Source organism: Colletotrichum abscissum (assembly GCF_030869225.1).
Source record: "Colletotrichum abscissum strain IMI 504890 chromosome Unknown Scaffold_8.1, whole genome shotgun sequence".
In the NCBI taxonomy this organism is placed as follows: domain Eukaryota; kingdom Fungi; phylum Ascomycota; class Sordariomycetes; order Glomerellales; family Glomerellaceae; genus Colletotrichum; species Colletotrichum abscissum.
Genome location: NW_026850525.1, coordinates 1 through 19,252, shown reverse-complemented (window position 1 = coordinate 19,252; position 19,252 = coordinate 1). Strand labels below are relative to the sequence as shown.

At 53.4% G+C, this 19,252-nt stretch overlaps 5 protein-coding genes across 5 annotated transcripts; 2 read left to right on the top strand and 3 right to left on the bottom strand.

The window, feature by feature from the left end:
* Positions 1-1,563: 1,563 nt before the first annotated feature.
* CABS01_04043 (uncharacterized protein) lies at positions 1,564-2,221 on the bottom strand (the record flags this gene model as incomplete). The annotated part of the gene is made up of 2 exons (XM_060537415.1): positions 1,564-1,977; positions 2,135-2,221. 2 exons carry the CDS (start codon positions 2,219-2,221, stop codon positions 1,564-1,566), a joined length of 501 nt encoding a protein of 166 aa, XP_060390260.1.
* Positions 2,222-3,200: 979 nt separating this feature from the next.
* Positions 3,201-4,334, bottom strand: CABS01_04042 (ATP phosphoribosyltransferase; the record flags this gene model as incomplete). The annotated part of the gene is made up of 3 exons (XM_060537414.1): positions 3,201-3,571; positions 3,629-4,198; positions 4,262-4,334. The coding sequence occupies 3 exons, from the start codon at positions 4,332-4,334 to the stop codon at positions 3,201-3,203; spliced, it is 1,014 nt and encodes a 337-aa protein (XP_060390259.1).
* Positions 4,335-6,398: 2,064 nt separating this feature from the next.
* Positions 6,399-8,801, top strand: CABS01_04041 (sucrose transporter; the record flags this gene model as incomplete). Its single annotated transcript, XM_060537413.1, has 5 exons — positions 6,399-7,003; positions 7,063-7,088; positions 7,148-7,459; positions 7,521-7,592; positions 7,651-8,801. Coding segments are annotated over 5 exons (2,166 nt in total), but the record flags the coding sequence as incomplete, so codon positions are not given.
* Positions 8,802-9,416: 615 nt separating this feature from the next.
* Positions 9,417-9,995, bottom strand: CABS01_04040 (uncharacterized protein; the record flags this gene model as incomplete). The annotated part of the gene is made up of 1 exon (XM_060537412.1): positions 9,417-9,995. One exon carries the CDS (start codon positions 9,993-9,995, stop codon positions 9,417-9,419), a length of 579 nt encoding a protein of 192 aa, XP_060390257.1.
* A 3,272-nt stretch (positions 9,996-13,267) lies between these two features.
* CABS01_04039 (F-box domain-containing protein) lies at positions 13,268-16,216 on the top strand (the record flags this gene model as incomplete). Its single annotated transcript, XM_060537411.1, has 3 exons — positions 13,268-13,516; positions 13,610-15,484; positions 15,659-16,216. 3 exons carry the CDS (start codon positions 13,268-13,270, stop codon positions 16,214-16,216), a joined length of 2,682 nt encoding a protein of 893 aa, XP_060390256.1.
* Between the last annotated feature and the right edge of the window lie 3,036 nt (positions 16,217-19,252).

Below are 19,252 nucleotides of genomic sequence, written 5' to 3'. Positions count from 1 at the left end.
CATGTGTCGCATTTGCCGAATGTCTCTGTGACGTTTTTGCAGTGAATGAACGAATGAGTCTGGAAAAGCAAGCTGTAAGGTCGGTTGAGTGAGTTGAACTTGAAAGAGTTGGAGTCGGCGCGTTGAAAGCCAGAAAAGGAAAGGTGCAAAGAGCAAGTCGGCGCGTGTGTGGGGTAGGAGGGAAGCTCCAGAAAATTCCCAGAGCCGGCAAGGGAAGCTGCGTTCCCTGAGGGTGCTGGGCCCACTCCACGATCGGCCCCACTTGAGTCCCCTTCCCCGGCAGTTGGCAAGCAAGAAGATGCAGTGCAACAAGCTGTTGTATGAAAGACTGAAGGACTTGAGATATCAAAGATTTGAAAGAGCTAAAGTCAAGATTTTCTTTTCCTAGTAACTAAGAGACTAAAGAAGTGTTTCTTAGAGATGTTGGATTGTGCGAATAAGAAAGTATGTTCTGATTGTACATAGGAGGTCAGACTCAAAACGCTCAACTGCCCATAAATACCTTGGGGAGGGAGCACTACTAGATCAGATATCTCAAATCATAAAGAGTTGAAAAGTGTAACAACCAAGCTGGACTGATTGAGGATCGAATATAAATCCTGAAATAGACCGGAGACTTTACGGCCTAACCGGGCCTCTACAGCTCAGAACCATTCGACTATATGGTCCGGTGCTTAATGAAGAATGGGGACATGTAGCTACTTATAAGGCAAGGCTCGCGATGATTTGATCTGATGTCAAGGTCCCCCAAGGGAAGGAGCGATCTCATTCTCTATAGTTCCTTCCCGCTCGATCCCATCTCTAAGATTAGACCGCATGATCGCGCCTGCTTCGTATTCATGCTAACGTGACCTCTTTCAACTACTCTTTTATCTTGGGGTTGGCTTCTGTTAAGAGTATCTGCCCTTGAACAAAGCAAGTTCTAATTCTCTAGCAATTGGATATCACAGTCAATAGTGGGTGTCTTAATTACGATTTGTTGATTTTGGTAACATGTTCGCTTCCTTCCTCCCACGTGTTCATGTGGGTGAATACATAAGACTACATCATGGTATCCATGCAAGAATCATTAGCTGACTCCCACATCTGATCCACCCCGAGAAACGTGAAAACTTTTGGTTCTATCATTAACTGCAGGTAGCTACAAATCAACTCCAGGGTATAATCAAACCTCCAAGGTTTCGCCCTCTACGCCGTTTTGTCCGAACTCTCATACAGTTTTCCCATCATAGCCACTCATATGTCTCCAGGCTGTATTCAATAGCGCACCAACATTGAGATGAGCTCGAAATTGCTATCCGTTTGTCGTTTTGGGTGCCACAGGATCTGAGAGCTGTCGAGGGCTGGCCGAGTCAGGCACCAGGTATGTCGAGTGGGCCCCGGTATCGACTCTGGCAGAGCCCTTGGAGGAGTCGCATGAACAGAAAGTTCATCCCAACTTGTGTCGCCATTTCCCCGGGTGCGCATTGATAAGCTGGGAAGAACTTTTGAAAAACGTGGAATTGCGACTGTATGCCAGAAATCTCAGCCCGGCGCAGAATCCACAATCTCATTCGTAATCTTTCAAATATTGAAAGCCCTCTCGCCAAACCTCCTCCACACCCAGCTGGAGATCTTCCAGCCACCCCACGCAAAAGCCAGCGACGCCGTGAGTAACACGAGCGCCATCACGACGAGAACTTGACCTCTCAGCTGGAATGCGTCGTCGACTTCCGCGCGCAGCAGCTTCTTCTGTTTACTGTGGTAGTAAAACTCCTCCTTTTCGTCCTTGGGACTCGGTGTCGTCGTTGGCGTCGTTGTTTTCGAGTCCTTGGCTTCTGCGTAGCGGTACTGTGATCTCCGGTAGAGGATGCTGTGCAGCCAGGAAGGCATCCAGCCCTGCCGGCCGTGGTTTCTTGACCTCCTGATAGTGTAGGTGAGGTCTACCCAGGCCAGGGAGAGCAGGAAGGAGACGAGGATGATGGGCGTCATTACAAACTAGGGCCAAATGTGAGCGGGCGATCTTGCGCATCAGAACACGGCGATTATGTCACCTGAGATAACCCGCTCGTCCGGAACCCCTCTCAGAGGGTCTTTCAGAGCAAACCCCAGGTTTCATGATACCGCGTTGAGATTGAGCTCGTAGGGAGCTTACCTTGTAAATGGTGGACTGCTGGACGGCTCCAGCGTCACTGCCGCCTCGCGTGGCAGTGGCTTTGGTGGCTGTTGTTGATGACGACATTGTGCCCCCCCGATGGCTAAAATACTTTGCAGAGTCCGTGGACGATGGACGTCTAGCTGAGAATGACTTATGAAGCTCGAAATAGGGCTTTCTGGCAATCTGCCGGCGACCTGTCTTTTCAGAGATGAGGTTAAAATCACAGAAAAAGGGAGCAATGTCAAAGACGGCGGCGTGCGGAGATAGAAATATGTCAGTAAGGTGAGGTGAGGTAAGGTACCTGATCATCGGTAGCTTCGGCGCGGGCGGGCAGCACCGCCGCCGTGCTACCACTATCCGTAGGTACTGGGCCTAAATTTACCACCGCCTCGGTCTCGGTTGCCAGGTGGTGCGCCTCGCCTTGCGGTACCTCACCTCGCGCGCACTGCGGTCGGGATACGGGAGTGACGGAAGGTCTCCACTTGGCGCGTATTGGGGGATCACTGATCAGCAAGACATCACATCACACCTCTCTCTCAACACAAGCTAAAGGATTGCAGTGAAAAGAATTAGGCCCCGAAACACACAACTCACGCAGAGCATCGGTCGATATCTAATTCGCTCGTGCGGGCCCGAGGACCCGAGCCCCCCAAAGACCCTAGAGCTTTGTTGATCAGGGGTGCCCGGTGCGTGGCTCTGCTCAATCTGATTCAGCCCTGCATCCACAGAAGGAGGGGCTGGTCGATGAGGCCGAGCAAAAGTGCAGAGCCTCGAAATGCAACGCTAGCGACGCAAGTAATGTCGGCGCCTCAATGCTATACGTACCATCGAAAAGACTGTCACCTCAGCCACAACTGCTCACAGCTGTGTCGGTGATGGACGAACATTTCACCCAGCTTCCGCTTCATCTTCGCTTTCGGTCACGTCTTGTTCTTTGGGACTCTTGCCGTTCCTACAGTTGTGACATATTGGATAATTCTTGCGTTCCTGCTAACATTATTGCAGGAGCATTACATGGTTCGTGGTATTCATCTATCTTTTCCTTTCCAAAAGACTGCAAAATCTATCGAGTGTTGTGGATATCGAGCACCAAAATGTCCTGAGCGCCAACGCGGGTCAAATCGTCCATCACCAGCGCAATCTTCTTCTTCTCGACCATTGAGCTGACGGCGACCCAGCCCTCCTCGTCCAGCGTTGTGATGGTCGGCGCCCGCTTTCCAGGGGTAATCTGCTTGGCCTCAACCAGACGTGACCTCTCAATGTTGTACTGGCACAGGACGAATCTCTGAGCGGTAATGACACCACGGATACGGGCGGCGATGAGCTCGATCAGCTCGGTGTTTGACGGCGACCGAGACTTGATGAGGCAGGCTTGAGAGTCGACGACGGTGTCAATGGCCTTGAGGCCGGCGGCTCTCATGGTCTCACCAGACTCTGGACGCGGGTGTTAGTGATTGTTCGGATGCTAGTCATTCTAGGACGACTACTTACCAACAAGGTCAACGATGCCATCAGCGACACCCAGCGCACAAGCAGCCTCGACACTTCCACTGAGATCGATAATCTTGGTGCGGAGCTTCTTGGGCGAGGTGTTGCTGTTGCCATCGGCATCGACGCCCAGCTCCAGCTTGGCAAAGTGCTCTGCCGCCAGGTTGACGAAGCTGGTGCCAATGGTCTTGCCAACCAGGTCCTGCGTCGTCGCGTAAGGGCCCTTCTCCGGGACCTGGGTCTGCAGCTTGCAGTGGCCGAAGCCGAGTTCCATGACCATCTCGCAGCCTCCGACCTTTTGGAGCTCCTCGCCCTCGGCGTTTAGTTCGACGGAGGCTCTCCGGGCCTTGTTGCTGCTGATGACGCCGGCATCGTGCTCCTTGACCTGGTCCCAGCCTGTGATACCAAGGTCGACGCGGCCCTCGCCGACAAATGTGGGGATATCGGCGGCGGGCAGGAAGATGAGGGCGATGGGGAGGTTCTTGACAAGGGCGATGTCGAGGCGGTTCTCGCGGCGGAACTGGATATCGGCTCCCTCAAGCAGGTTGAGCGTAGCGGAGTTCAAGCGGCCCTCTGTGGAAAGGAGACATTGTCAGCATGTGCGCCTTGTGAGATAGAGGCTATGGGTTGACTCACTCTTGGGCACGGCGAACAGAAGGCGGCCCTCTAGGCTTTGCTTCGTCATTAGCTTCTCTGCGAAATGGTCCATGGCGGTTGTGATGGAGGGGTAAAAACCAACTGGTTGACCAAATCCATGGTAGGCAAAGGTATGTTGCAATGACGCGATCGACAGACGGGAATACGATAGGCGGAGAGAAGTCGCTCCCAGAGTTGAAACGCTTCAAGAGGTTAGGTGGAAACGGTCGGGTCGGGCGCGTGTGTGGATTGGAGCACAAGGTCGCAGTGAAGCCAATGGCGACGAGAATTTCTGCAGCGACAGCGGCGGGGTGGTTTTTGGGTCACACAACAGAGGTCGGTGCGAGGTGTTCCGAGGAGTGGTTGAGGCCTGGAAAGCGAGCGTGATTTCGAGTCAATTGGTATGGGGCTCGGGTAATGATAAAAGTCGAAGCCTGCGCGACTTTGTTCTTGGTTCTCGCGGAAGCTGTCCGTATGGGGGTGACTACACTTGTTCGATTCTGCGGTGAGTCAAAGACCGGGCCAAGACTGGAAGAGAGAGAGGGCGGAAATTTTGTGTGGTGGATTGGAACCCCGCCGTCTTAGTGTGCGGCAGCAGTCGTCACTCATCACCGCGGGCCACCACCACGTTGGCCTATGTCGGAGCTGCGACTGGCGCAGAGAGCGCGAATGGATGGCGGGGCACGCCGTTGAACGCGGGGCAGTCCTTGGACCAAGTGACGGCACACGCCGGAAGGGCAGGCGGCACCTGCGTCCGTTCTCACAGCGGGCCCTCGCTGAGGTAAGCTACTTGGGTACCTCGGGGATTGTATCTTTACCTGCCGTTCCTGAGTTGCAGGAGGATATGTACGGAGTATATTTATCGATTCCCTCAACTCACGTTATGTTGAAGTAGACTATGGAATGCTTTGGTGATATCTACCCCTAAAGTACCCATAAAGGCGCTTGGTCTTGTGTCGCTATTGAAGAGAAACCGAGAGTGACAGTAAGGTACAGAGTAGATATTCTGGCAAGTTCGGGCATTCTATGTTCAAGTTGCTTTACTGTGCAATTGCTGAATTTCAAGCCCCAGACGAGAGGCATAAATGGTGCCCATCATATATGGTTGAACTAGTCAAGAGATTCGGGGTGAGAAATATCCTTCCCTAATGCCTGGCCATGACCAAGTCTCGATATCCTCAGAGAGCATCTCTGTACGGGCTTGTCTTGAAAGTTGAACCTGGCTTCTTTAGATGGTCAGAGCTTCTAACGCGAGAAACTCCCCGTGTAAGCTTCGACGTGGCTTCAACTTCCAAGCCGTTTTGTTGGGCCAATTGCTTGGGAATTGACAGACCATACGGAGTACCTTACCTTGAATGGAACCTGGGAGGAATTCCCACTGAACGAATTGGAGTGCAGGGCAATCTAAGTTACTTTCCATTGTTTCAAGCCCCATTGAATTCAAACTCTTGATACCGCAGGTCTTCTCGTTTCCGTCACTTCTGGTGGTCTCCCTCGTGTTAGGTACAAGGTACTCCCTATCTCTACTTACAGACAGAACGATTGCACAACAAATCCTTACCTTACCTGAGGTGCCTACTATCCCTTCCATGTTCCATCAAGCCACGCATGCTCATTTACATGAGGGAAGCACAGAAAAGCAGGCTGAGAGCTTGCTTCCCTGAGGACCCTGACCATTGGTCTAATGCTTGCTTCCTCTCCTGTTCTTATGCACATCCTGGGGCTGTCTTGTCCCAGCGAACCCTTATTGCTTAAGGTAGGCAATACCTCATCATTACATTAAGGTAAGGTATTCCAAGCTCCCGGCTCTGCACAATCCAAAGTTGAACAGTGAGGTGCGCAGCAGTCATTCATTCGCCCTGCCAATTTCGCGTTGCATTCCGGTCGCCCAGCTTGCCCCCTACCTCATCATTTCCCCCGTACGTACTCCGTACTTCGTTCCTTGGACCCTCGATGCGCCTGCTCCGTGCTGGGCCCACCATAGCTCGACGTTACCACCACTCCTCTGGCCTGCACATCTTGGACCTCCGTTGCATCCATCCCCAATCTGCCAGCAAAGTTTACTCCCGTTGGTTGATTTTCCTTTCACAACCACGGAATTGTGGGCATGACGCGCACCCGGTCCTGATATCCGCAGCGGCCGCGACGCCCGGATTACTTTAAATTCGGTCCTGGTCCACACCTTGAAAACCCCCCTGCCCATACGCAAGCCGCCCGCCCTGCCCTTGGCAGCGCAAGCAGCCTGCTGCACGGAGTGCTGCGCCGGCCCCTTCAAATGGCCCATACGTCGGCCTCAACGACTTCGTCGCACAACTCCTCATCCTCACACCTTCACCTTTCCTCTTCGCTGTATGACCGCGACGACGACGACGATTACTCGGGCGGGAAATCAACCCCGATAAGGACACCCTCCAGATCTTCCAGCAGCAACATCGATGACGACAAGGGCGGCAACGAGCTAGATGACGACGTCCACTTTCCCTTTGCAATCCGCGAACCCCCAGAAGCGCACCGAGAAGGGGACACGAAGCTTTTCGGTCTTGGCAATTTTCCTCGACACCATACGGACACATTCAGAAGAGGCGAGAACGACGACGGTCACGATTACTCCCAAGACGACGACGCTTCCGTATTAGAGCAAGATCCCGCAGGGATGTCTAGCTGGGCGGGACAACCCTCCATTAGGGGGAGCTCGGAGGCCATGAGAATGGTGCTCTTGACCTTCAACACTCTTGGTATCACGTATGTCGCAAGCGACGATTGCCAATGGGTCTGCCATGCTGACTAGGACCTTAATGCAGCTTCACATGGGGAATTGAGATGACTTGTACGTCGCTGTCCGTCCCCTATCACCAGTCTTCGCATACTAATCCACCCTGACAACAGATTGTACACCATACCTATTGAATCTTGGCCTCACAAAGAGCAACACCTCGCTGGTGTGGATCGCAGGGCCATTATCGGGGCTCGTAGTCCAGCCCATCGTGGGAGCTATCGCGGACGAATCCAAGTCCAAATGGGGCAGGCGGCGACCATTCATCGTGATAGGTTCAATCATCGTCGCAGTCAGCCTGCTGACCTTGGGATTCACAAAAGAGATTGTCGAGATGTTCGTGTCGGACAAGGAGACTGCGCGGATCTTTACCATTATCCTCGCAGTGGTGGCCATCTACTTTGTGGATTTCGCCATCAATGCAGGTGCGTTGAATTAGGCCTGCACGCAAGTCTCTCGTTATTCCTAAAGCTGACTCTGGTATAGTAATGTCTTGCGCAAGAAGCTTGATCGTCGATACTCTCCCCATTGAAAAGCAACAGACCGGCGCCGCGTGGTGTAAGTGAAGCTTGCATCATCACCCCAGGTTGCACCCCGTCCGCTAATCCCCACAAAGCTAGTAGAATGTCCGCGATTGGACACATGCTGGGCTATGGAGCCGGTGCCATCGACCTGGTCGGCATATTTGGAAAGACAATGGGCGATTCGCAATTCAAGCAGCTCACGCTCATCGCTACGTTCTTGATGCTCTTCTCTTCCGGAGTGACCTGCTGGGCTGTCACTGAGCGGGTTTTGGTGTCAACAAGGCACGACCCCCGCAAAGCAACCGGGCGGTTCAAGGTCTTCCGCCAAATTTGGTCGACGCTGCTCCATCTTCCCCCTCGAATCCAGGCCATCTGCTGGGCCCAGTTCTGGTCCTGGATCGGCTGGTTCCCGTTCTTGTTCTACAGCACCACCTGGGTTGGCGAGACGTACTTCCGATACGACGCTCCAGCAGAGGGTAAAGATTCCAAAGATGCCCTTGGCGACATTGGCCGCATCGGTAGTTTGGCGCTGGTCATCTACTCGACCATCACTTTCATAGGTGCCTGGCTGCTGCCCATGGTCGTTAAATCGCCAGATGATGACAACTTTACGGCTCGACCGCCCCAAGCCATTGCGCCGTTCCTTGAACGATTCAACAAGAACAAGCCCGATCTCATGACCGCCTGGATATGCGGCCACCTCATGTTCGCCGCGGCCATGTTCCTGGCACCCTTTGCGCAGAGCTTCCGCTTCGCAACCTTCCTCGTAGCCTTCTGCGGCTTGTCCTGGACGATCGCCATGTGGGCGCCGACGACATTCCTCGGCGTAGAGGTCAACAAGCTCAGTGGTGCCCGTGAAGGAGGGAGCGGGCCAGCAGCCTACCGCCGCCTCTCAAACGACTCCAACATTGAGCTGCCCACGCTCGGCCAGGACCAGCCACTCCATCTGGAACACGGGCCGGACGAGGGTGGCCAGCAGACGACGTCGTCTACGGGCGAGCTGTCGGGCATCTACTTTGGCATACTCAACATCTACACGACCCTGCCACAGTTTATCGGAACCTTCATAAGCACCATTGTCTTCACTATTCTAGAGCCGGGCAAAAGCCCCGAGCTGTCGGACGCACCCGAACACGAGCAGCACAACACCGACGGTCCCAACGCCATTGCGGTATGCCTCTTCATCGGTGCCATTTGTGCAGTAGTGGCCGCGTTTGCCACGCGAAAGCTCAAGTATCTCTGAGTTCCAATGTACGAGTAGGAAAAGAGGAAACAGCACGGATTTCATCATTGTAGGGGCAAAGGCAGCGCAGGGGATATGGGATGGCGTTACGGAATGGGGTAGAGAGTAAGCTCTCTTGCATTAGATCATGTGTGGGATAAAGCGCATAGGGCTTTTGGCTTCATTTAAGTGATCTCGAAGAAATGGCACATCTCGAGGCTGCGGGGTTTCCCTAAATGTCAGGGATCTATGTCTCAGCATGGCCTTCGATGAATACACTTAGTATCACGGATGAATGAGGCTAATACCAGTAGTGCCAATCGCTGTCTTCGTAAGTATGTGTACGCGGAGCTGCCCACGATGGAGCATGCTGCCAAAGCCCTATGTACAAGTCCGGTTCGGACAGTGGTAGTGCATGTGTCGACGCTTGCTCAAGGGTATCTCAAATCTTTCGTCGCGCGGATGCGTCCCGAACATCTGTCTCTCCATACAATTCCCCGTTCCCCCCTCGTTCTCCTCCTCCTCCATGGTGGTAAAATATTCGAGTGATGTGCATCGCTCGACGAGTGGTGTTGGTTAAGCGTACCCTCGTCGTCATGTGTGTTCCGTACGTCGTCGTCGCGCCCCGACACTCATTCACTTGTCCTTCTCGTTCTCGTTCTCGGAAACCTTTTCCCACTCATCCTCGGTGCTCACACTCGACTGCGTGCCCCCGTTAGTGGCATCTTCAGCTCCGGACTCGGCAGTGGCGGAAACGGCGGTGCGACGCTTCAAGTCGGCCGCTTCCTGCTGCTCCGCGGCTGTCTCGACCTGGCTGCTACCGCCCACGACGCCCTTTCTCCCGCGAGCGCCACCCCTTACGCCGCCGACAACTGCGCCGCCCTCAACTTCCGTGTCGCTATCATCCGTTCCTTGAGTATTGGCCCCTGCCGCGCCGCCTCCTACTGCTCCGCCAACGGATGTATCGGTACCACGCGCCTTCTTGGCCTCTTTCTCTGCGTGTTCGGCCAGCTCGACGACGAACCAGTTAATAGCGTACCAGAGGCCCGCGCTGAGGAAGGAGAGGATGACGAAGTGGATGCTCCAGGTGGCGAGGAGGAGGACGCCGAGGAGGAGCTGGAGGGCGGCAAAGGTTGCGTTGGTTGCGCGAAGGAGAGTCGGTGTTGGACCTGGGGTGAAGATTGACTCCCAGAGGTTGGTGACGAAAGCCGCCATGATCGATATGGGAGGAGGGGCTTCGGTGTCTTTGTTAATGTATGGCGTTTGCGGATGCACAGGTTCGCCGTCGGCCGATCAAATGTAGTTCTCGTATCGTTCGATCGTTGTGTTCGATTTCGCGGAGGTGGTGCGCGGCTTGACAAAGTGAATACTAGCCGCTGTATTGTTTGCAGTGTTTGTACGGAGTAGTAGTTGGGTGTGATGTTTCTCTGTGGAGTATTTCGCTAGTGGATAGGGAGCTTCGGAGGAGTGGATTCCGGCTTGTTCTAGCTTATGAGAGCTGCTTCGGAAAGGTGACCAGGGTAGGATGTTCTGTTTCTTTTCAAAACGTAAGACGACGCTCACGGCGACTTTTTATCTGGCGATGATGCTGTTGTTTCGTTTGGATTTGCAGTTAGACGGCAGAGTCAAGGCGGTAAGAGCGCATAATAAATAGCGTTTCTGGGTTGAGCAACAATTGGGTTGAGGGAGGGGGCAGGAAAGAGAGGGGTCCCTTCCAGTTGCTTAGGAAGGTCAGGGAAGGTGGAAGGTTACCTTATAGGTGAGGTAAGGTAGGTAAGGGCAGGTACCATTTGACAACACACGCGGGTTGTGGCGGGGGTTGGGAGAAGGAGGGGAGAGGGGGGGAAGGGTCGAGATAATGTACCTTTTCTTTTTTGACCAACAGCAAGCCAGAGGAGACACGGTATTATCTCTATCTTCCTTTTATACGGTATCTCTCTCTCTCGGAGGGTGGATGCAACGTGGTCACTCGGTGTTTATAGAATCAGAACAGGTGGCACAATAGAGAGCAAGAGGTGACGGTGGCCTCGCGATAGTTGACTCCAACGTGTTGGGATGTTTATGGGGCTGGTTGTGGTTGTCAAGAGAAAGGGTCATAGGGTTGCCTATCAGGCAGACAGACAGGCAGGTTCCGTCTCTCTAGGTGGTCACGGATTGCCCAAGTCAAAGACGACGACAAATACCGTCAAGCAACACGGAGGGACCGGTCACAGCACGCGGCCCTTCGGAACACGCTTCTTTGGCTGTTTCTGTGCAGCAGGAATGGAGCGGCGAGAGGCCGGAATGACCCCTCCATGGCTCGGGAAACGTCACCGTCGCGTTCTTTTTTCCTGGGGTCGTGGGGTCGTGACCTCTCTAACGCAAAGCTTCCACTGAGCCGAGGCGAGGCGAAGGGGACCTGCTGACCTGCTCGTTGGGGTCCGTCGAAGACGAGTTGCGGGGTGAAGCGTACAGAGTATCCGTTCTGATCCTTACTGCAGTGGTGGTTTGCCTTATATTGACCGCATCCTGTCAAAACATAAGAAGTCAATTCCTTCATTTGGTCCATCGCTGTTGCTTGCTATGCTTGCTTTCTGTAGGCTGCCCGTTGTGTTCCATCTTCCATGCTCAAAGCACCTCAGTAAGGTATGTGGTGGGGGTCAGTCACGTCGTCGGCGATAACAGTTGCCGGATTTCGGTTTCACTCTGAGCCATGCACGAAGAGCAATGGGCGGAATCCCCGTCAATGCGGCCGGCCACCAAGAAGATAGCACAGTTCCTGACTGCGTACTTGGCACTATCTTGGAAACAGCATTCCAGACTACCTGTATGCCCCTTGGGTGTCAACTGAAGATAGAGAGTACGTAGATTATGCAGAAAAAAGCTTGAATCCTTATTGTCAGTGCCGCCAGGATCAAGCAGGAGCTGCATGTAGCAGCGTGCTGAAGCCGTTAAAACCCCGGAATCCAGACGTCATAGCATAGCTTGAAGGCAAATTAACGGTAAGCTTAAGTATACAAGCTGATCTGAATTGGGCTGGGTCAAGTTAAGTCTCTTCATTTGAAAGAACTGAGAGTAATGCTATTCCATGCTTGGATCATCGGCCACGGTACACACATCTGTTTCTATGCATTACCCCATGAAAAAGACGGGGGACAGGACATGGATTCATGATCCGACGGCAGGAGAAGGGGCTAGGAGGTGTTTGCCGTACTTACATACGGATATGTGTTCATATGAGTGTCTTCCTCCACCGCCGTCGGAGAATTTGAGCTTGCATTTAATCTATCTCATTCGCATGGCAGGCCTGTCTGTGTGAGATATCGGCCGTCTCAAAGAAAGGAGTGTTAGCCTATTACGCAGTACTCCGTAGGTTGCGACTGACTAAGAGAACAGGTCCAACAAGTGAAATGCCCTTGCCGCCAACGTAAGGAACCACACGTTGCAAGATGATCCTGGGGTTCCGCCCCTAAATCTGGAACTGAAGGTGCGGGACCGAATACTTATGGGACCCGACAAATATACCCCTACCTGGTTTCCGCCTTCTTCTAAATCCGTACTGCCGCCGCCGGGTCGCTCTGATTTTGAGGTACCTACTCCGTACCTTACCTTACCTTACCTTACCTTATCCAACTGACTGCCCTCACTCAGGTGCAACACCTTCTTCCTTGTATCCATCTGCTTCCTGGCGATTTCCATCACCCAGAACAAGCAGGAAGGAGAACTCTTGAAAGGCAAGTTGCCTGAACCCTGCCTGTTGTTTCCCTTGACCAATCAGATTGGGAAAACAATTCCCTTCTAGTCGGAAGTTTTACCCCATTTCCCACAGAGGAAAGAGCAACAGTTGAAAAAAGGTACCTTCCTTACGTACACCACGCACGATATATCCGGGGAACGTGTGACCGGACCACCCACCTTAGCGCGGAGCACATTGGGAAAGACCTTGGCCAACCCAAGCTGGTCCACCCACGTCCACCACCGGATCGACGACTGACGACTGCACCGGCAACCAACGCACCACCACCACCACCTCGACCTCCGCCGCCACTACCACAATTACCGCCGTCGCCGTCGCCGCTTCCTCCTCACCACAGAGCCGCAACGAACGAAATTTCATGACACCCCATGTCCGTCATTTCTGACATGACATGATTGGTCTCGCGAGACCTCTGCTGTCGCCAGCCTTTCTTTGATTCCCTCAACAAAGCATTCCCAATCATCTTCTTCCAGCCCGGTATTTTCTTTAATCCATTCTACCATCCTGTTCTCTGGCCCATCCGCGGGTTTACAAAAAAAGAACAAGCCCAAAACGCGCCTTCCGCATCCGAGCCAAGATACCCACGATCGCTTCCTCTGACGACTCACTCCTCACCCCGACAGTACCTTACATCATATTACGCGATTGGCAACCGAAAGAAGCCACGCCATTGTAGCAGTAGCAGCCTACAATAACAATCGACAACCGCTGCCATCGCAATCCGAAGCATGCGCTGAGGCCCCTCGCGATCATGGCCCCAGCCCTGCAGACCAGCGATCCAATGACCCATCAAGCCGCCGAGCCGCATCCGAACGAGGTCGAACTTCCCTACCACAACGACGTCCCCGGCCACCCCGCATCTGTTGACTACGATGGCGTCCCCGATGCTTCGGTAGACCCCGCCGTCGTCATGCGCAAACTGATGAAGGGCAAGGACAAAGAATGGGATGCTGTCGCGCCCAGCAAGTCAGGCAAGAAGCTGACCCTTCTCGAGTTACCGGTGGACATCTTGCGCTTGATCATTAAGGAGGCAAGTTGACACGCTATCAACACCTCGGTCCCTCTCCCAGTACTGACATTTGACATTTTTTAGATCACGCACACAAATGACCTTACCTCGCTCGCCTTGACCAACTCGAACCTTCACAATCTCGCGATCCCCCACATCTACTCGAGATTCGATATCGTCTGGCCCGATGCCACCCAGATGGCTACGTCCGACTCGAAGAGTGTCGATGCCCTTACGTACGGCCTATCCACGATCTGCCTCGGCAGTTCCTTCGCGCATCGCACCCGTAAGATGCTCAACCCAAGCTACATCCCCACCTACGGTTCCAACGTTCGGAGACAGAAAAATGACTACGCCAAATACACAAAGAAGTTCTCACTGGGCAATGGACCACAGGATTGGGTGGCCGAGTACATGATCTCGAAGGAGAGCGGCAAGATGCTGGGCACGCTCGTCGCTCTAGCTGTGGAGAAGATGGTCAACCTGGAGTCGTTCGTCTGGGATATGCCGACTGGCGTTCTCTCCGAGATCTTCATGGCTCTGGCATCCATCCCTGAACAGAGCTCCGAGGGCGAGTCAAAGCTGGAAAAGGTTTGGGTGAGATGGCATGATAACACCGACGGCTCCAGTCCGTCGCCATCGTCGAGTCCGCCTCCCCCGATCCCGCCTCTTGTCCCACCCGGCAGCCACCTCACTACAGTCGGCATCTTGATTCCTTCGGACTCTGCTCATCCGGCGCCGCGGGGCGCGATCCCGTACGCGGAAACAAATATCGAATTCCCTACCTTCAGTGTTCTGCCTCCGCTTAAGAGTCTCACTGTTCTCGACATTGACGAACTTGCTTACCTGGACGAGATGGCCGTAGCGATCGAAAGATCAAAAGACTGTCTACAAGAGCTTCGTGTCGGCATATCCCCGAGAGCTGTCTTCAAGGACTTTGTCCAAGCCTGGGATGGGCCCGACTTGCAGCAAATCGATCGGGATGCCAGATGGCCCGGCGAGAGCTCCATTGGCGAGAGAAGATTAGGCGGTGTTTTGGGCGTGCTTGTCGGTCGTATCTATGACATTCGCCGCAAGTCGACGTCGAAATCGAGAGAGAAGGCCCCCATGGCATCGACGCAAGCGACACAAACCAATACCGCCCACTCTGTTATGGATACTACGGAGGCCTCGAATGTCTCAGGGCACCCCAACCAGAACGAGCCAGATGCTATGGAAGCGGATGGCTCAGTCGAGCCGCTCGTAATCCAGCCAACGGGAGCTGCCACAGATGACCGAGCAGGCCATGAGGAAAAGTCACAGTCTGTGAAAGACCAGGCGACGGGTGACGGGGACCTCGTGGATACACCTTCGGGCGTGCCGAGAAGAAGGCTGGACGGCAAGCTCAAGCTCCGTTCTCTAGAGCTCGAAAGAGTTCATTTGTCAATTCAAGTCTTCAGCCAGGCTTTCGACTGGACTGTCCTAACCACGTTGACTATCCTCGAGTGCGCCCAGCACGACACTCTTTGGAAGGCATTGCGAAAGCAATTCGCTCCCACTCCGATTGTCAGGCTTGGATCTCATCAACACCACGTCAGCTCTAAGCAAGCTATGGAGTACCATCTGAATCTCAAGAGCATTCACACAGATGTCACTTCGGTGGCTTTGATCAGCTTCCTCAGAGACACTCTGGCTCCTAACAGTCTAGAGGTCCTGTTCTTGCAGGATCGGAGACGGCCCAGTGGACCGCCAGCGGTGACCATCGATCAAATCTTTAAGGGAATCATCAAGAAACACCGGGCGAGCCTACAAAAGGTTCTTCTAGACAGTTCAGATCGGAAGCGTGGCAATGGCAACACTGCCACAGACACTGCTCGCTGGCGCAACTGGGTGCTCCCGACGGATATGTTGCTTTACATGACCAGTGGACGCATGGTGAGCCTGAGAGAATTGGCCATTTCCTTGCACTTCAAAGACTGGGTAAGTTGTCTTTCGTTCATCTTTTGTGCGCATGCCTCAAAGCCAGTGAACACGTGTGCCTCGTATCACAGGTTCATTCAGCAACAATCACAGCTCCTACGATCGTCGTGATGATGCCCTGGCTTCCCGGAGAAGCAGAATCTCGAGGGTCTCTAATGCTAATGATGATCACAGCACACATTCCTTCAGCGCTTGCCAAACACCCCTCAGCTGCGGTCTCTCAACCTGCAGCATATTGCCGATCATATACTCGGTAACTTTGACCCTCGAGAGTTGGCGTTGCAGATGGTCGATATTATCACCCTTCGCCCTGATATTCAACTCTGTTATGTGGGCATTTCTACAAAGTGCTTCGAGATCTTGGAGAGCAAGCCGGCAGAAGAGAGCGGTGCGTCAACCACGAGTGTTGCGGCTGACCATGGTGTTGTGGGCCACGAATCTGGAGTCGACGGCGAAGACGATGACGAGGAAGATGAGGTCGCTACGGATGACGACGACACGGCGAGTCAGGTGGATGAAGATACCTCTGAGGAGGAAACCGATGATACCCCGGGGAATGCAGTACATGCAGATGACTCGCAGTCGGAAGCGTCTGCAGCGCAGGACTCGGACGACGATGAATCGATGCGAGACGCTGATTACGGCACCTCACGTCCTCGTCTCCGACTCCGTGAGATCCTGTTCTACGATGACAAGGTAGCAATTTTCAAGGCTCGGCACGGCAGGCTGTAGTATGGTCTCGGAAACTGAGCTAGGATACAAGTGATGAAGGGGGAGGGGGTGGAAGGGAGACATATGGACGGGTCAAAACTTGCATACCACGGAGGCATATGCGAACGATACAGTGAGACGGTTGAATACCAAGGCGAAGGAGGTTTTGCAAAGTACGTTATCTTGAGATTTTGGGGGCAGCCTTGTTTTCCCTCCCCCCCCCTGCGGACTAGCATAGTCGTCTTTTTCTTTCCATCAATTGATATCCCCTCCCGTGCTGAATAGCAGCATATGGAGCCATTGTTAATTCCATTCTCTATCCCGGAACCCTTGTGTCATGGTTTACAGCTCACTTGTCTGTTGGATACCTCTAGGCCAGTAAAGTCAACACGGTGTATTGAATAGATGGAGCAGTATGACACTCGTCCTCTCGTCAGTTCTATACACAGTGGCATCATGTCCAAGAGGTAGATGGCATGGTCTTCGTTCATTTATCCATCACATTCGACCCCGTCTAGTGGCTGACTCTGCAGAACTGTTCAAGACACTTTGATATCAGGAACAGATGTGCAGCAACGATCAGTAATCCCCTCGCACAAGCAACTCTGGACTCTGTCAAGAGGTAATTGCCATACAGAACCATCTTTCCTAATCTGCCTAGGTTACCTACGAACGACTACCTAGACTAGACCAGAGATGTTGTGTCTGGAACGTTACGTCCAAAGTCCCACCCCTGGTTTAATTTTCTCCCCTTTGGTCTCTTCTATGCTTGCTGTCCCACCCCGCCCACCGGCGTCTATTTTTTGCTCCTGGAAGGATGGGAAGATGAGATGAGGTAACTTGAGAGGCGAGATAGGCGCACAGAAGAGGTGACAAGGAAGGGCAGGGCAGGGCAGGGGAGTTGGAGGGGAGGTGTGTACGGGTGGATGAGGGCGGTAACGAAAGGGTAGTTCGGAACAAGGCGGAGTAAGGAAGTGTGATGGACGACTTGCCACCCCTTTTCTCCAGATGTAGATGGAAGGATGAAGGGCATGGGATGGGACGAGACGGGATTGGGGGGGAGGGACGCAAGCAGACCTTGCATGCGTTAGCCGTTTCGTGCCTACGGGAGAGGGAGAGGCTAGAGCTAAGGGAAGGCAAGCCACCACCACTACCACTACCATCACCATTGCCATGTTCACCAGGACGCAAGCTCGTTGAAGAGGGTAGGGTAGGGTAGGGGAGGGGGATGGATGGGCATCCGTCTTTCCGGCTTTCCGCGCCGTACCCGTACGGCGTGGTGTATTCCCGCTTTCAGGAGGAGTTGGGGGAGGGGAGGTAGGGTGATAGGTAGGGTTGGCACGTACAATCCAACGGGGAGTTTGTAACTCCACATTCCCAGGACGAAGCTTTTGGTCTACATTTTGTTGTGCTGTTGTGAAGTGATATACCGGTATTGGACGTTGTTGGAGTGGGACTACATCAAGTTGTGCATGTGTGTACGTATGTCAAGTCAACCAAGATTGCCACTAGGGCGTTTCTGTCTCGGGATCAACTTTGGGCTTTGTAATTGCTTGGGAAGAGGGGACCTCGATCGCCGCGAGTTCCTCAAGAGTCCAGTACTCCGTACAAGAGCTCTGAATGGTCTGATGGAGAGGGAAGGGGGTGATGGGGGGGGATATCTACGGAACTTACCCTGCTGTCACCACACCCTCCCCCTCCCCTTCTCTCGTCCTAGTCCTAGCCATAGTCCTACTCTTCACCCAATGATGATGTCTTTCTGCTTGTATGCCTTATCCCGGGCTCCATGTAAGTATACAAAAGCCGTTGAGGGGAGAAAAAAGTCCTACGTCTAGGCTTAATCGAGAGACTCTCCTTGGATATGAAGGTGGGGGAGGAAACACCAGACCCTTCCTTTCCACCCCTTAGCCGCCCCCTTGCCCCTTCGTCCCGCGGGAAACCGGCGTATTTCGAAAGGGAAGGTAAAGTAGGCACCAATGTGATAGTTGAGGAGGCGAAGTGCAGAAGAGGAAGAAGAGACTGAGGCAGATCTCTTCTGTTCTGGAAGTATTCTGCGCCATCTCTCTCTCTCTCTCTCTCTCTCTCTCTCTCTCTCTCTCTCTCTCTCTCTCTCTCTCTTTTTCTCTCCGCCTTGTCTTCATAGCTCCGAGACTCGGGAAGATACATACATTACCTTCTACATCCTCAGCCCCTCTGGCCTCCGTGGCTTTGAGTTACGAAGTTTGTATACAGGTATACATATTGTCAGTTCTGGCGGAGTCCCTGTGAGAAAAAGGAGTTCTACAGCCCCCCATAGGTAATGATACAACACTCTCGACCTCCATCAAGCTTAACCAGCCCTGAACCTGCAGATAGATGGGGAAAGGAGACAGGCAAAAAGAAAGGTGGGGGTGGCCGTGGCGGTGATGGCGCTTCACGATGGTGGTGGTGGACATGGGGGCTTGCGCACTGCGGCAGGAAGAAGGAAGGCGCAAGGGAAGAAGCAGGTCGAGATGAGTGTCTGCGAGCGGAATGCCTGTACGGACACAGAAAAGGGTGGGAGAGGAAGAGAGAGGGTGAAAAGGCCCAAACCCAAGAACGAGGGAAAGGAGTCAAGCGGGAGGATCGTGATCCTTGCCCTTTTTCTTTCCCGCTGATGCCATGGCGGTGGGAGACCAAAGTGGAATGAGGATGTGGTATTAAAGTGTACTCGAAGAGAAGGTGATGTTGGGGGGGCGAGGAATGAAGGTCTCTCTTGCTGTTCTTGTCTATGTCGCCCTCTGTCTCTCTCTTGTCATATCCCCTGACCATCATCTCCTTGCGAACAAGTAGATCAATCCACAGGTAGACAAGCCTCTACGGCTTCAGCAGACGGAAGGACGAAAGGACAGGAGCCTAATCCAACTGGTCAAAGTCGTCCAGCGGCAAGGCAGTACCCGCATACATAGCTGGGAGAAGTCATCTCGTTTACATGCTCAACAAGGGGAAGGTTACGATTTACCTGTTGCCAAGCCGGTAGCCCAAATATTGAACAGAGGGAAAAGGCACAGAAGGATGACCTCCCACGTCGGGGGGGGG